The following is an 18,135-nucleotide window of genomic DNA, read 5'->3' as shown; positions in this document are numbered from 1 at the left end:
ACTTTCTCACAGCTCTATGAAGCCTTAAGTCTTCTGGATTCTCATCTGTTCATAACTAGCGGCAAGAAGAGGATTGAAATTGATTTAAAGAATGTCTATAGGAGAATAATTAAAGGAGCAACTTCAGTTGGGCAAAGAGTCAACGGTAATGCATGTATTATTCAAGCTATTTGGAATTTCGTTATTGCTTGTGTGAAATTTCTTTCTTCATTTCTTGCTTTTTATTTTAGGCAAAGCACCCCCCAACCTTCCTCCCGGAGTACCACCACTTCTTCCAAACCCATACATCATGGCACCTGGTCTCCTTCACCCCTATCCGGTGAGTCTTTCTGACTGAACCCTTTGTTTGTGATCAATGAGGTATAGATTGAGACTTCAGCATGCCAGTAGACCCTTAATAGCTAGTTCCATTGCTATGAAGGGGGGACAGAGCGTGCAAAATAAATGGGAACTTATTCTAGATTGAATCAGACAGCCTCTGCCTGCCTGGGTTGCTACTCATGCCTCCAACAGTTTGTTATGGATTTGCAAATTTTTTACTACTGGTCTTTACATCAATTATGAAACTTTATATTCTATCTGTATGCAGTTGGCAGGTGTTGATAGAATATATTCTAGACCTGTGCTAGGTCCTGTTTTGTTAATGTAGAACATTGTTAGAGTAGAGAAACTAAGGCTAGAGTATGTATGTAATCCAGGGTACACTATGAAGTGGGAAAAGCTAACCTGCATCACTTTCTGGTTGTAGGTGTTCCTAGGATATCTTTCAGATATGAGCAATGCCCTGTGTGAGAATATACTTCTATTACTCAACTGAAAAGTGGCATTTAGTTTGTACAAGAAAAGGAGAACGGGATGAGTAAATTAGGTGAACTAGTGTAAATTTGTGGGAGGCTTGAAAAGTAGTTTGCATGCTTTGGAATGTGCTCAATGAGTGTTACCCATGTCATTCTTTGTGGCAACTTGGAATGATAAACAAATAGCGATCGATTGGGCTAGTTCTAAGTGTGTGCAGGTTTTTTTCTAATTGATTCATTAATCTGGATTTTCATCAGTCTGCACAATTGCTTTCTTCAGCGTTCTGGTATGTTTAGTGTACTTAATTATTTTTCAAATGTTTTTATCGTACTTTCTTATCTTCCATTCTTAGCCACAGGTCTATGGCTATGAGGATCTGCAAATGCTCCAGACAAGATTTCCTTTGGTGAGTGCATGTGAATATCAATTGTGCGAGGGCAGGTCGGAACCTGAGACGATTGAATTAGTTAAGGTTTACTGGCAGTAGGTCTTGTGATTCCCAATAATTGTGAACTTTTTGTTTACCGGACCAGTTATTTACTTTGTATTTCCACTTGAAAGCCCATCTTTCATTTTAGAGAAGCTAATTTGTTCAGATTTGGCAGTAAAGAGGTTCCAGATCTGCATTTCCAACTGTTAATTTTTAAAACTAGCATTTGCAATGCAATTGGTCTCGCATTTGTTAAATTTGGTTTTTGGAGTTGTAAATGGTTGTTTCTTTAGTTGTTTGTAGTGGAGTGGATACAGGATGTTTGAGCCTCCTGCAAGACTCGTACTTGGTTCCCCAGCTTCAGTGTCTGCCGCTCTAGCCGTTAAGCCACATCCTTGTTTTTGTTAGGCACAATGAGATAAAGGGCTATGCCCATAATCGCCGGATGTTGTGGGTCCCTGCCGAGACTCCATTCTGGCTTTGGTCAACCGTTGTAGCCATTAGGCCACAAGGGGATGTCTGTGCGAGGAGACATAACAGACACAAGTTTGAAAACTGCAACCCTGAGTGTAGAGGGGACAGAGCGCATCAGAGGATTTAAATAAGGTGCGGCTACAAAACTCGTGCCGACTGTGCTTGGAGGGCATGCTCGAACCAAATTAAAACCAGCATTGACATAGCCAATAGGTCTCGCCTTTGGGACCTTATAAGTATTTAATTATGCAGCACAATATCCTTTGTGCAAAATCAACTGTTGCATGGCTAAACACTTATAATGTCCTGCTGTATTTCTCTCCCTGCAGGCCTCCCTAATACCCACTTATCTCCTTTAAAATCTGTCCTCCACTTGGCAGCACGTTTCGTCTACATGGCCAAAAGAAATTACCATATCACACCTATGTTGATACCTCTTTGCTGGATTCCTATTGAAGCTAGAAACATTTGCAAGACTCCTTGTATCACCCATAAAGCCATTCACACTTCACCTACCTAGCAAGCAAACTAAAGATACCTGGTGGCTCTAGACCTTCACGAAATACCGGAAATCTGCTGCTCGAACCTTCAAACAGGAAAGACTTATAGCGCAATCTTTCTCAAGTAATGGGACTAGAATTTGGGACTCACTACCTCCAAATCTTCGCACTACCGCCTTTTTCCGGATCGATCTTCAAAAAGGACCTTAAAACTCTCTTCTTCCAAAGACGTTTTTCTCAATCTCTCCTTGCCAAGCTTCCCACCAGATATGCCCTCACATTTAATGAAGTGACCCAGACTGATACATGACACTCAAGTTATAATGACCTTTCCGCTTCAACTCTGTAAATATGGTTTTGTTTAACCTTAATCGCATTAAATCTTCTAAATATGCAATTTGTAATGAATAGGTCATTTGTAAATCCGTAACTCTTACCATGAGTAACCATAGTAGCTATAGATACAGTTTCCTACTACCCTGTTATACTCAATTTCTCATGTAATGTTCTTGCCTCTTTTGTAAAGCGCTCTGACACTAATGGGTAATATCCGCGCTATATAAAAATTCATAAATAAATGAATCCGGGAATGGTGCCGAGATTTTGATAAGATGTAGACAACCTTCTCGGGGGCACAGGTTAGCACCGGATAAAAATGTTTTCATGGTATAGCACCAGGTAAGATTAGCTTTTTTTGGGGGGAGTAGGCAACAAGCTGCACTGAAAAGCAACACCTTTTGGGAGGGGTGCAAAGAGTGGCATGAGGCGTTTGCAGGGAGATGCACCGGGTAGGTCCGAGCTGGGGACTGCACGGGGCCAACGGAGGTAAACCTAACCTTTGAGGATACTGACCTGCACAGGCCTGGAACAGCAATTTCATGAGATGCACTGGCGAGAAGCAGGTTAGTTTTGTAGGCGATAATAAACAGCGTAGGCTGACTACAGCCCTGTACGGCAGGGATGGCGCTTATGTGCAGGGGATGCGCTTATCCAAAGATGGGGACCTGGCAGCCCTGTCCGTCTGGCTTACAGTGCAAACTGAATACTATGTTCGAGGCATATGAGCTGCATATTGTACACTTAGCATAGATCGCCATCTGGTGTTGGGCCCGGATGTTTGCAGTTTGTTTTTGTTCTTTGGACCGTCTTTGGAAGTCATGAGTTTGGTGACTCCTCCTTCGGTCCGTACTGCGCATGGGCTTTGGCTCCATCCTCAGATTGTTTTTTTCCGCCATCTGGCTCGGATGTGATACTTCATGCTCCGGCTTCGAACTTCTACGGTTCCAGCCTCGACGGAAAATCCTCGTTTTCTTCGAGTTTCTTCATCTTAATCTCTCGAAGCGGCACTTTTCTCCATCCCGTACATCGGCACCGGCCTTCGGGCCCTCCTCGACTCCGGTCCCGGCCGATGGAAAGGACTCCGTTCAAAAAGTGCCCAAAATGTGGGTCTAAATTTCCCCACACCGACCTCCATCAGGTGTGTAACCTTTGCCTCTCTCCAGAACACGAGGCCAGAGACTGCCCCGCCTGTAAGTCTTTTCGATCAAAGAAGACTGTCCGGGATCGAAGAGCTCGACGCACCATGGCGCACTCCTCGTCCGCAGCTCCACCGGACATCTTCGGAGACGGCGCCGAAGCTTCGGGGCAACTACACACCGAGCAGGAGGAAGACGTCGTCCGCGCTTCCGAGGCCGACGACTCCGACGTGGAGGACATCACACCGGCGCAGCGGGTCGTGAGTACTGTACCCCCTCCCACCCCTGCGCCCAAAACCAAAGAGACTCAGGTTACACCCTCGCCTGCTGGCCTGGGTAAAACCAAGACCAAAGCTTCTATCACCCCACCTTCGGGTCCGGTGTCGAAGCCTCCAAAGTCTCACGGCAGCTCGGGCTCGAGCCAGCCGACGCCTGGTGCCGAAAAACAGCATCCGGCACCGAAGAAAGTAATACCCAGCTCCACCCCGAAGCCACCGGTGCCGACCAAACACAAACACAAACCCGTCGGCACCGGCGCCGAAAACTCCTTCGACGCCGAAAAAAACGGAGGCCCCAAAAAAGCATGGCGCACAGAAACCATCGAAGCCCTCGGTTCCGAAATCATCGGTGCCAGCGGCCGATTCGGCGCCACTGGCTCTGTTCACACCAGACCCTTTACAAAAGACTGTCTAAAGATCCAAAGACTGGGCTATTGACTTTAATTATCAAGAAAAGACGCCTTGATACTCCGGCTCCTCCTCCACCACCCAAACGGAAGGACTCTGCTACTTCTCCCCTCAGAGTGCCCTCCCCACTACCTCCTCCCCTGCCTCCTCCACCTCCTCCACCCCCTCCCCCTCCCAGGTCTCCGCCACCTTTACCTCATTACTCTCCGACCCCGTCCCCAGATCCGGACGACGGGGACCCGGACTATGACCCGGCGGACGCCCCAATGGACCCCACTCCACCGGGGACCCCAGACCCATGGGAAGACTACCACAACCCTGATATACCTGATATGCCTCAGGACGACCTATACCCATCCAGGCCGTCTCCTCCAGAGGACTCCTTAGGGTTTCATCATTTAGTGCAGAGAGCAGCACACTACCATGGGGTGGACATGCACAGCGAACCAGTGGAAGACGACTTCCTACTGGACACATTTGACATACAGGACAAATCCACATCTATTTTGCCCATGCTTAAGGGTGTCACCAAGCATGCCGCAGAGGTGTTCAAAGACCCTGTCAGGGCCAGGGTACTGAACCCTAGAATAGAGAAAAAGTACAAGGCGCCACCCACAGACCCTGCATACATGAAGGCCCTGCTCCCTTAGATTCCCTAGTTGTCTCCACAGCTAGAAAGCGGGCTAACTCCCAGTCCTCAGGAGAAGCCCCACCGCCAGACAAGGAATCGAAACTTCTAGACGCGTCTGGCAAACGCACCGCCTCTCAAGCTGCAAACGTGGCGCATTGCAAATACACAAGCGCTACTTGCGCGCTATGACAGAGCACACTACGACAAACTTGAGGCTCTTATGCAACACCTTCCCGAAAAACACAAGCGCAGGGCTCATGAACTGATACAGGAGGGTAAACTAATTACAAACACCTCCATTACGTGTGCCCTCGATGCAGCCGACACTGCTTCTAGAGCCATAAATACCAGTGTCCTGCTTCGTCGCCATGCCTGGCTCAGGATCTCAGGGTTCAAGCCTGAAGTCCAGGCGTCCATACTCAATCACCCCTTTGACCAGCAAACTCTCTTTGGGCCAAAGGTAGACGAAGCGTTGGAAAAGATGAAAAAGGACACAGACACAGCAAAGTCTATGGGGGCACTCCAAACACAAGCCTCTAAACGTTCCTTTCGACGCTCATCCTTTCGTGGCACAGGCAGAGGCTTCTCCACCGATAGCGCCTCTACCTCCTACAAGTCCCCTCCTCAAAATACCTTTTCAAAGGGCAACCAAAGGGGTGGTTACAGAGGCAACAACAATAAGGGCAGGGGCAAAACTAACACCACCCGTTCTGCCACCCCGCCCGCACAATGACTTCCCTCCGCTCCCCCCAGACCATTCCACTCCGGTCGGGGGCAGACTACAAAACTTTATCCACGCATGGGAATCCATAACATCGGACAAATGGGTGAACCAAATTATTCGGTCAGGGTACTGTCTCGAGCTAACATCTACCCCACCCAATATCCCACCAAGGCACCGTCCAATGTCTCAAGAACATTCCACACTGCTCAAACAGGAGGTGCTCTCCCTCCTCCAAAAACACGCTATAGAGCAGGTCCCCGTCAATCAGCAAAATCTAGGGGTCTACTCTCTGTATTTCCTAATACCAAAGAAAGACGGGACCCTGAGGTCCATTCTGGACCTCCGGCCTCTAAATGCATACATACATTCAGACCATTTCCACATGGTCACCCTACAACAAGTCCTCCCGCTCCTCTGTCAGGGAGACTTTCTCACTACCTTGGATCTGAAAGACACATACTTTCACATTCCAATACACCCCTCTCACAGGAAGTACCTCAGGTTCGTGGTGGACGGTCAGCATTACCAATTCACGGTTCTCCCCTTCGGGGTCACCACCGCACCACGGGTGTTTACCAAATGCCTAGCGGTAGTAGCAGCACACCTCAGGCGTAAACATGTTCACGTCTTCCCCTACTTAGACGACTGGCTGATAAAAGCCACGTCCTACCACCAATGTGTGCAACATACAAACAGCACCATCCAACTGCTCCACCAGCTAGGCTTCACGGTGAACTACCAAAAGTCCCACCTCATACCATCCCACACAAAGCAATATCTCGGGCCACTATAGACACCTCCAAGGGTATTGCTTATCCAAACTCAGCCAGAATCACAAGCATTCAAGCCTTACGCAAAACATTTCTTCCTCAACACTCTCTTCCAGCAAGAGTGTTTATGAAGCTCATAGGAATGATGGCGTCTTGCATTTTCATAGTGCCCCATGCAAGACTCCACATGCGTCCACTTCAAGAGTGCCTAGCACAGCAGTGGAACCAGGCCCAGGGTCAGCTGACGGATCTGGTGTTGGTGGACGGCCGCACACATCACTCTCTGCAGTGGTGGAACACCACAAACCTTTCCAAAGGGCGGCCGTTCCTGGACCCGGTTCCTCAGGTGATTCTAACAGCGGACGCATCGCTCTCCAGCTGGGGAGCGCACCTCCTACACCTCACAATGCAAGGTCTATGGACGCCACTGCAAAAATCGCTCCACATCAACCATTTGGAGCTCTTAGCGATCTTTCTAGCCCTAAAATCATTCCAAAAACAGATTTTGGGCAAAGTAGTCCTCATTCGCACAGACAATATGATTGCAATGTATTATATTCAAAAACAGGGGGGACACACTCTCCCCAGCTCTCCCGCTTAGCCCAGAGCATATGGAGATGGGCAATTCCCCAAAACATCTTTCTCCTGGCACAGCACGTTCCAGGCGTACAAAACACCATGGCAGATCTGCTCAGCAGACAAACGCAACAACTACACAAATGGGAACTGCATTCACAAGTTCTTCACCCATTCTTCCAACAGTGGGGGCATCCTCAGACCTCTTCGCCACCCACGAAAACAACAAATGCCCAAGCTTCGCCGCCAGATACCCACTCCCATTGTCCAAGGGCAATGCGATATGGATGAACTGGTCAGGCAGATTTGCATACGCCTTTCCACCTCTCCCACTAATCCCATTAGTGGTAAGGAAGCTACAACAACACTCCCTCACACTCATTCTAGTAGCTCCAACGTGGGCCAGGCAGCCGTGGTACACCACACTACTACAACTGTCAGTGGTACCACATCAAAAACTGCACCTATCCCCATGCCTCCTAACCCAGAACCATGGAGAAATCAGGCACCCGGACCCAGCTCAGCTCAACCATGCGATCTGGTTCCTGAAATCTTAGAATTGGGATACCTTAACCTTCCCCCTGATTGCATGAACATCATCATGGAAGCCAGACGTCCTACCACTAGAGCATGCTATGCCGCAAAGTGGAAAAGATTCGTAATTTACTGCCGTAACAATACAATCAACCCTTTAGATGCATCCATACAGCACATCATATGCGATCTGCTCCATCTTCACAGGTGTAACCTGGCATATTCATCCATACGCCTACACCTAGCAGCGATTGCTGCTTATCTACAAAACAGGCAGCATTTATCACTGTTCAGAGTGCCCGCTATTAAAGCCTTTATGGAAGGCCTTAAACGAGTAATTCCTCCCAGGGCACCACCTTCCCCTGTATGGAATCTAAATGTAGTTCTTACACGGCTAATGGGTCCGCCCTTCGAACCAATGCATAAATGTGAGCTACAGTTTCTCACCTGGAAAACAGCTTTTCTCGTAGCTATCACTTCCCTTAGAAGGGTTGGTGAAATACAAGCGTTCACTATACAGGAACCCTTCCTACAAATACATCACAGCAAGGTCATACTTCGTACAAATCCGAAGTTTCTGCCCAAGGTCATTTCCCCCTTCCATCTCAATCAATCGGTGGAATTACCTGTCTTCTTCTCGCAACCTCAATCTGTTGCAGAAAGGGCTTTACACACACTTGATGTTAAGAGGGCTTTGCTGTACTACATACAGAGAACGCAACCTTTCAGGAAGACTAAACAATTGTTCGTCTCCTTCTCTCCACCACATAAAGGCAACCCCATTTCCAAATCAGGGATAGCTAGGTGGATTGTAAAGTGCATACAAATTTGCTATCAAAAGGCAAAAAGAACATTATCTGTTCCACCCAAAGCCCTCTCTACTAGAAAGTTAGGGGCTTCTATGGCTTTTCTAGGGAACATACCCTTACATGACATCTGCAAAGCAGCCACATGGTCAACACCGCACACCTTCACAAAACACTACTGTGTAGATGTGCATTCCAAGCAGCAAGCTAGTGTGGGCCAGGCTGTACTAAAGACACTTTTTCAAACCACTGCAACGGATACCGGTGGTCGCCGCTAAGGTTGGGTACTGCTATATAATCTATGCTAAGTGTACAATCTGCAGCTCATATGCCTCGAACGGAATATGCTACTTACCAGTATGCATCTGTTCTTGGCATGTAGAGCTGCAGAGTTGTACACGCCCACCCGCCTCCCCGGCTACCTGTATCCGTTCCAGTCCATCTTATTTAGATACAACACACATGGGTTTCTCACTGTTATTACTACGCTCCATCATTTCCCTGTTGGCGAAAAACAATCTGAGGATGGAGCCGAAGCCCATGCGTAGTACGGACCGAAGGAGGAGTCACCAAACTCGTGACTTCCAAAGACTGTCCAAAGAACAAAAACAAACTGCAAACATCCGGGCCCAACACCAGATGGCGATCTATGCTAAGTGTACAACTCTGCAGCTCTACATGCCAAGAACAGATGCATACTGGTAAGTAGCATATTCCTTTACCAGGTTACGGGGAACCTTGCAGTCTCTTAACGCGGTTACCAATGTGCGCTGTGACTCACCAGGACGGGCAGTTGAAAAAGGGCTTGTTCAGATTAGAGGCTCCAGCCATTTTGTGTACAAACCACTCGGCCAAAATCAGAGGGCAAGTCTGGAAAGGACGCTTCACCAATGGCAAAGGCAGTGTGGCGCATGCGCACTTCAAACAGACCACTGTAGCGAGTACATTTCAGAGAGGAACGAAAACCAGCGCGAAAGTGAAAGCTCATTGAGGCACGCAAGGCTTAATGAGCCTTGACAGAAACCCACATGGCGGATGCAAGCCTGCACGCTTGCGTGAACACAAAGGCTAGGCCACCAAAAGCCTGTGGCAGCACTTTGAAAACCCACACACTAAATTTCTCGCTGAGCAGCGCATGCGCTGGATTCGCAAGACCTAAAAAGGTCGCACTAGTCTTGGACCCTGTTGAGGGAGGCTCCTCCCACTCCCACAAGGATTGAGCACTGATCGTACGATTAGTACACTGTCAGTCTAGTGAACTCAGTTAAGGAGACTATGCCTCTTTCGTACCGTGACTCGCATCTGAGGTGCTTGGCGACCGTGGGCCGCCGCTTCCCACGATTATCTGATGCACTATATTATCGTCCTTTCATGAGGCATCTGAGATGAAAGTGCTCACTTGGTTCCTGAGACAGTGTTCATCTCGGGCATTGGCAACCGCACACTAAGGAACGATGCTACTCTACTCAGAACTTTGTGTGCGCAAGATCACACATTTGTGTCCTAGAGCTCGTTCTCCAGAGATGTATCTCATCTTGCTAGACCCGAGCCAGATCTTCTGTAGTAAATAAACCTGTTCCCGCTGTCTACAATGTCTGCAGAGACTCTAGGAGCTACGTCCAGTGGCAGCGGTCTCGGCAACAGAACAGTGCGAACGCAATGCAAGTAAGAAGATTTACATTAGGAAAGACGCAGCTAAAACACACTGACGGCAATGCCCAGCAGGGGAGGGGTTGTGGCGTAACCTTTAGAACTGCTGACTTTGGAACTGGAGAACCAGGTTTGGGTTCGGCAAACAGCCTTAAAAAGAAAAAACCTGTAAATACATAGTTAAAAAGAAAATACATAACCATCATTACTAAAAAAAAAAAAAGAGAATTGCCGATAAGGAATTTCATCTGCTGATTAAGCGAACTGTAAACACCAGCTAAAGCAAACTAAAAGTACGAGGAAACCATCGAATAGGCAAGGAAGCAATAAAACATAACAGGGGTAGTCTCCAGGGCATTAACATAGCAGCGGAAGGAGGGACAATTGAGAGATTCACCAAACACAGGAAATTCAACAAGCACACTGAACATTAAATGTAACACATGGGCGTGCCAAAGGCTCCGTATTGATAAAAGCATGTCTCGGAGACTGTGCATGTGCTGCTAAGACGAGACCTAATGGACAAATGAGCTTTATTACTTTACATATAAATAAGACTGCTTTGTTCATTTAAGGATCCCGGTTGGCTCTGTTATCCCAGAAGGCAGTATTTTACAGTTTAGTACAAGTTAATTTTTGCTACCCCAGGATATCAACCCTGAGCATGGGGCCTGCTTGTTTCCACTTTAAACCACTTAAAGCAGGCTTTGGTTATTTTTAACTTCATAGAACATCAGATTTCAAGCTTCCCACCTGCTTTTGAGACCCCCCCCCCCCCCCCCCCCCCCCCGCCCCCCGAGACAATAGTGGAACAAAAATCAAACTTCCCAATACAATCTACACCATTTACCTACTAGAATACAACTCCTCAATGAGACCAAGGAGGCCGGGGAGAGAAGCCGCCTCATCTTGATTCTTGGACATCTACGTTTAGTGAGTGCAGAATTATCTGCTGGGAAGGGGTAGAGTTAATTCTGTAATACACCTTTTTTTAAATCTGCCTGGGGAGTGGATTGTGTGTGTGAGGGGTACATGTACGTTGATTCAGTGCTCAAACTGAATAATGTATTACATTTGTAAAGCTCACAGCTACCTAAAAAAAAGTTGTCCCAGCGCTAGCTCAATAAAAATGATCTGCTTGCTTTTGTTCCATGGACTTCGAAATGCCCAGTTGTGGTGTATGCTGGTCACCACTATTCAGATTGATTACTAGAGCAGTCTATCAGAACAGCTGAAACAAGTTTTTTAAAGCTTCGAATTAGTCTGATCTGGCCTTGTGGTAAGGCCACTCTGTCTACTCCAAAACCAAATCGAAGTGGCTTACAGTCTTAAGTATAAACCGGTCATCATTGGGTTGTAAGGCCAGCAATCACTCAGCAGTGTATGACTTGCTGTGTGGGTAGATCTGCCTTTGCCACAGTTTCTTTGGTTGTGGCGCCTGGAAAAGGCAGAGGTGATTGGTGATCTGCCTGTGCATGAAGCGGACATAAATGTAAATCTGATAGAGACAAAGATTAAAACTGTATGACGGCGCTCCCTGGCTTAATTTTTTGATGTGGCCCAGGGTGGTCTAATTTTCGGGGCGAGACTGCGCTTCCCGACATCACCTTTTGCGGGCAGCCCCTGGGACTGGGGACAGGCCCCGGGACGTGACCCACCCTGGGGGCACATCAAAGAACAATGGTGGAGCCCCATGCACTTTGTAGGTCACAGAAAAGGTCGCCTACCTTCTGGGTGTGCATATCTCTGCCCCCGTGGGGCAGATTTCAACAATATTGGCCTCTTCTCGCTCTGGTGGCCAGCCCTATCCACCTGGAGCACTTTTCGCTGCCCTCCTGGCCTCCAAGAGGGTGAACTCAGCAAGGAGCTGTCTTCACTGGCTTCCTGCGCCAGACTTTAACCTGGCTTTCCTTCTGGACCTCTTTTTTCCTTGCACAGAGGACCAGGCTTCCTCTCACTGGCCCTGGACTCCCTCAAAGGTGCAGTCCAGAGTCCTGGGGCAGTCGGTTCTTCCTTCCATCTGCCCATGGTGTAAGTCTTCAGTACCAGTCTTCCTCAGCAAGAGAGCTCTTCTTCCTGTGCAAGACCTTTTAAGAGAAATTTGAGGATCCTGGCAGGAAGGCACTTCTGTCCTATCCTGCAGCAAGACACCACCTCTCGGCCCCTGATCCCTCCTTTCTGCACATGCCTTTGGGGATACTTCAAGATGGCTTTGTCCAGTCGGTCGCATGCCACATGGTCTCTGAAAAGACCCCACCCCCCTGACTTCAGGGCCCGGAGCACGCCTGGTACCTGGCACCTGGTGACAGCTGCAGATTGATGCCCTGCAGCTTCACCTCTTCCCTCCCTCTTGGAGAGTAGACCTTTGCCTTTGGGAATTCTTGCAGTGAAGGGCTAGTCCTCTGATGCTACAGCTTGGGGATGAAGGTAATTAATCCAGCCTGGCAGTCACATCCCGCAGTGCTCTGGCTCTGAGAGAGGCTGAAGGCTTCGCTGGGAAATTCGAGGCAGGTCAGAGATCACCAGATCTTGGGCCAGAACCGCCGGTGAGACCTCCTTGTGTTGTTGGATCACTCGGGCCGTGGGTGACTAGTGCAGAGTGGTGCAGACTGATTTAGCCGGAGTCTGTGGGTGAACAAATTCGGTGTTCACGGGAGACAGAAGGCAGGGCAGGTCCTCTGGGTTCTTGAGGTTGCTGGCTGCAGGACACACCGGAGTTTCGCCTCTGCAGGTTTGAGGTGGGGACAGGCTGGTAGGGCTGGGGCCAAGTCAGTAGGAGTCGTCCTCTTAGCTTTGGCACGACAGTTGGGTCCTTCTTTCTTCTTGGTCGTTTGTCTGATTTCTTGGTTCACGGCTGCCCCTAAATACTGTATTTAGGGGGCGTTTTAGGGGTCTCAAGGTCAGTAGCCAGTGGGCTATCGACCTTAGGGTGACTACACCCTTGGTGTGCTCACCACACGTGGGGAAGTGAGCACAATCCCTAATACTAATTGGGGAGTGCCTGCCATCTGCAATATGGTGGGCACTGATGAGTGTGCTTCACCTCTCCTATGTACTGTAATTCAACAGTTGCTTTTTACAAGTGATTTATCTGTAACCAAAACAAAGTACATACAACTGTATTATTTCTGCTAAGTATCATCACACTTACCTTTACCAGGCCTGGCTGGGTTCTAGGAAATAAATACAACTCAATATTTTTATACAAAACACGTTGGTCAGAGTTCACTCCTTGAGTGTGTGAAATGATTTCTTGCCTGAGTGTGTACAATAAATGCTTAACACTACCCTCTGAGGCCTTACTGCTTGCCCACACTACCACAAATAGAGTAAGGTACTTTCTACTTTAACCTCTGCCTACCTTTGGGCATTCACTGTACCCTGTGCACAGTCTACCTTACTTTGGTATAGTATATCCAGAGCCAGCTTCCTACACTACCATATCAAGGTATCTGCTGCGCTAAGTAGAAGAAAGACTACCATGTGCCTCCATTAGGGGTACACCTACCAGCAATGGTAGCATATACCACAGGTACTATTTCCACACCAGTCAAAGTAGAGATACTGCCTTACTGCTCGACCAAGCTACCACTTTGGAGAGTAAGGTTATATCTAACTTTAACCTCTGTTAAACCCTTGGGGTCTGTGGACTCTGTACACCCTGTACCTATTAAGGAACAGTATATACAGAGCCACTTTCTCACAGCACCAACACCCATGTGCAACCTGAAACTAGTGTTAACAGTTAAGTCTGCATTCCTGGTTCCTAATTCATCTTTGCACACTCAGGAAATTGCAGCCTTTGACACTTTAAAACTCATATTTGCAGATTCATAAGGATAGGGTGGCCATGAGGCATGGCTCCCAGTTCATTCCAAAGTTAATATCAGACTTGTATGTTTGTCAAGCTCTAGAACTACCACCTTTTTTCCTGCAGTCGAAAATAGGCAGTATTATTACAAAATCTAAATTTGAAGAGCAGTAAAGTACTACTGGCAAGAGGCTCTACAGTCGAAAAGGAATCAGTTTTTCAGCTTGTATGCAGTCAAGCAGTGGTTCATCGAGTAACTGGGTACTAGTTCTGGATGGATACTACATAACATTCATATATTTAACAGGGAAAGCAGTAGATAACCGGTATGGTCGTATTTACTTTATAGGAAATGTCTTGGTAAATGGCAAGCATGGTAAACAATCCTCAACTTCACAAAACTCTACTGCATGGACTTTCACACAGATAGGGAGCCATAAATGGGACCCAAGATATTGATGCCTTTTTGCCCCATACACATTACACACTTGAACTCCTCTAACGTTTCAAATACCACTACGTAATCGGTACACACCAGAAAAGATTTATGCTGCAGCTTGAAGAATTTTCTGTATTAAATTGTAAACCTCCTATCTCTACATTGACTTGATATTGTTGCAAAAAAAGAAAGATTATGCATATAATTAACCATGAAGAGTAGTTTTGCTAAAATGGAAAAAATTATCTAAAGCTGGCACCAAGCTTTGCGCCATTACAGGCGTGCGACTAAAGTTAAAGGGGATGGCTCTACCTATTTACCCTTTGATGCCGAAAAGAGAAAATAAGGACTGTTCTGGACCTAACCATAATATGGTGCAATAAAGCATAGCATGTGAATCCAGAAGTCTTCTGGCTCAAACTGTTGCAGGAAGGTAACTATGTCCATCTGTTACAATCTGTTAATCATCAGACCCGATGTATTTCACACTGGTTGGCTAGTTCATAGAAAAAGGGAAACCCATGCAGGCCGATCCCTTTCTTTTCAACCAACTGTTTTGGATCACATGCTTTTGAGCTGTGTTGAGCCTACGCTGTAGAACTGAAAGTCATTCTTTGAACACTCCCATTTAGTTCTATTATAGAATGTCTAATTCTTAGGTTTTCAGTTTGTGCTATTAACAGAGCACATTCGCAAGTATTCAATCTGTAGTTTACTTTTCTAGCCGACTGTTAGTTCCTTTAACTTTTATAACCAGTAGAGTATTGTCAGTCAGATTAGTAAAGGTTTCCTATGTTTTATAGTAATGTTAGGCAGGTGCTTGTAGCTGCAAGCATCCTTTAGATATAAAAAAAAACCTCTTATTTGAGGCCAGTCTTTCCTAAAACATGACCTGGAAAAGTGATATGGGGTCCGCCTTTCAAATGAGTAATATAGGAAAATGTGCGTTTGAGGCATATGAGCTGCAGATTATACACTGTGCATAGATCGCCATCTGGTGTTGGGCCCGGATGTTTGCAGTTTGTTTTTCCTCTTGGAAAGTGTTTGGAAGTCACGAGGTCGGTGACTCCTCCTTTGGTTCGTATTGCGCATGTGCTTCGGCTCCATCCTCAGATTGTTTTTTTCTGCCATCGGGCTTGGATGTAATACTTCGTGCTCCGGTTCCGAACTTTTCCAGTTCAATGATCGACGCAAAAATCCTCTCTCATCGAGAGCCTTCAGATAATTAATCATCTTAATCACCTTCTCTTCGGCTCTTCTTCGATTCCGGTCGTCGACGGCGGCCTTCGGGCCCATTCCGGCTCCGGTCTCGGCTGATGGAAAGAACTCCCTTCAAGAAGTGCCCTCGATGTGGGCCCAAATTCCCCCACATCGATCTTCATGAGGTGTGCAACCTCTGCCTCTCCCCTGAACACGAGGCCCGAGACTGTCCCGCCTGCAAGTCTTTTAGATCGAAAAAGACTATTCGAGATCAAAGGGCCAGACGCAACATGGCGCACTCCTCGACCTCCGCTCCAGTCGACATCTTCGGGGACGACGTCGAAGCTTCGGGACAGCAGAACATCGAAGAAGAGGACGACGACCTCGTCTGTGCTTCCGAGGCAGACGACTCAGATGTGGAGGACATCACCCCGGCGCAGAGGGTCGTGAGTACTATACCCCTCCCACACCCACGCCGATATCCAAAAAGGCTTGGGTCACGCCTTCGCCTTCGAGCATAGGCAAGACCAAGGATACTGCTTCTCACACCACACCTTCGGGCCCGGTAAAGAAGCCTATTAAGCCTTCCGGCAGCTCGGGCTCGAGCCAGCCTACCAGCGGTACCGAAAGACACCCTTCGGCACCGAAGAAAAAATCGGCCTCCAGCTCTACACCGAGCCCAGCACCAAAGCCCTCTGTGTCGAAACCCGCCCTCTCGGTGCCGACCAAACATCATAAGGCCCTCGGCACCGACACCCTCGTGCCGAAGCCTCTTTCTGCACCGAACAAAAAATCGGAGGTCCCGAAGAAGCACGGCTTAGACAAGCCCAAAAAGCCGTCGGCCCCAAAAACCTCGGCGCCGACCGAACAACCAGTGTCGCAAGAACTTTTCACACCGGATCCTCTGCAAAAGACACTTACCAAGGATCCAAAAACAGGACATTTGACACTGTCTTCAAAAAAGTGACACTTGGACAAACCAGCTCCACCTCCAAAGAGGAAGGACACTGCTACCTACCCTTTCAGAGTGCCTTCCCCACCTTCTCCGCCCCTGCCTCATCGCTCTCCAACCCTGTCTCCAGACCAAGATGATCTAGGGGACCCTTACTATGATCCAGCAGATGTGCCACAAGACCCCACCCCTACTGGATCTCCAGACCCATGGAATGGCTATAACAATTCGGACATCCCAGATGTCCCACAGGATGACCTTTACCCATCTAGGCCATCCCCACCAGAAGATTCGTTAGACTTTCACCACCTACTACATACTGACCCAGTGGAGGAAGATTTTCTCCTAGACACCTTCGATAATGCACATAGGTCTACTGCCATTCTACCTATGTTAAAAGGAGTAATCAAACCTTCACCTGAGGTTTTTAAAGACCCAGTCAGGGCTAGGGTCCTAAACCCCCGTATAGAGAAAAAATACAAAGCCGCTCCCACAGATCTTTCATACATTAAAGGCCCTGCACCACTGGATTCCTTAGTGGTATCTACAGCTAAGAAGCATTCAAATTTTCAGGCGTCAGGCGAAGCACCACCACCTGACAGAGTCCAAGCTCCTAGACGCGTCAGGGAAGCGCACTGCGTCACAAGCCGCCAATATATGGCGTATCGCCAACACGCAGGCGCTATTGGCCAGATACGACAGGGCGCATTATGATTAGTTAGAGACCATCATGCACCATCTCCCTGAAAAATACAGAAATAGGGCTAATGAATTGATCCAAGAGGGGCAAACTACAACTAATACCTCTATACGCTGTGCCCTAGATGCGGCAGATACAGCCTCCAGGGCCATAAACACCAGTGTCCTTCTCCGTCGCCACGCCTGGCTAAGAGTTTCAGGTTTTAAACCTGAGGTACAAGCCTCCATATTGAATCACCCATTCGACCAACAACATTTATTTGGCCCAAAAGTTGATGAAGCCCTCGAAGATGAAGAAAGATACTGATACGGCAATCCATGGGAGCCCTACAGTCACACACTCCTAGGCGCTCCTTTCGCCGCTCTTCCTTTCGGGGGACGGGCAGAGGCTACTACTCGGATAGTGCATCCACGTCCTACAAATCCCCTCCTCAGTCTACCTTCACAAAGGGTTATCAAAGAGGCGGATACAGAGGCAATAATAATACAGGCAGAGGCAAGACCAATACCGCCCGCTCTGCCACACCGCCTACCCAATGACTTTCCCCCGCTCCCTCCAGACCATTCCACTCCAGTCGGAGGCAGAATACAACATTTCCTTCACGTCTGGGAGACCATCACCTCAGACAGATGGGTGACCCAAATTATTCATTCAGGGTTTTGCTATAGAATTAACATCTACCCCCCCCAAAATCATTCCTCCCAGGCAACGCCAAATGTCTCAAGAACATGCCACATTACTAAAACAGGAGGTAATCTCCCTCCTGCAAAAACAAGCCATAGAACAGGTCCCCATCAATCAACAAAATTTAAGGGTCTACTCCCTGTACTTTCTGATTCCAAAGAGACGAGACTCTACGACCTATCCTAGATCTCAGACCTCTAAATACTTACATATATTCAGACCATTTTCACATGGTAACCCTTCAACAGGTTCTTCCACTCATCTCCCAGAACGACTTTTTCACCACTCTGGACTT

The 18,135-nt window shown here is 47.8% G+C and overlaps 1 protein-coding gene across 39 annotated transcripts in view; it reads left to right on the top strand.

Moving 5' to 3' along the window:
• The window catches only part of UBAP2L (ubiquitin associated protein 2 like), a 658,575-nt gene that overhangs the window by 267,762 nt on the left and 372,678 nt on the right, over positions 1–18,135 (top strand). For all 39 annotated transcript variants that reach the window (XR_014972277.1, XR_014972273.1, XR_014972279.1 and 36 more), the window contains 2 exons: positions 231–319; positions 1,151–1,204. Coding sequence is in view for 24 of the 39 variants with exons in the window: in XM_085638880.1 (XP_085495006.1) it covers positions 231–319; positions 1,151–1,204 (143 nt within the window). In the remaining 15 variants the exon portion in view is untranslated. The remainder of the gene's footprint in view (positions 1–230; positions 320–1,150; positions 1,205–18,135) is intronic.

The sequence above is a fragment of the Triturus cristatus genome, chromosome 12 (assembly GCF_964204655.1).
Source record: "Triturus cristatus chromosome 12, aTriCri1.1, whole genome shotgun sequence".
Classification (NCBI taxonomy): domain Eukaryota; kingdom Metazoa; phylum Chordata; class Amphibia; order Caudata; family Salamandridae; genus Triturus; species Triturus cristatus.
This window is presented reverse-complemented; position numbering and strand designations above follow the sequence as displayed.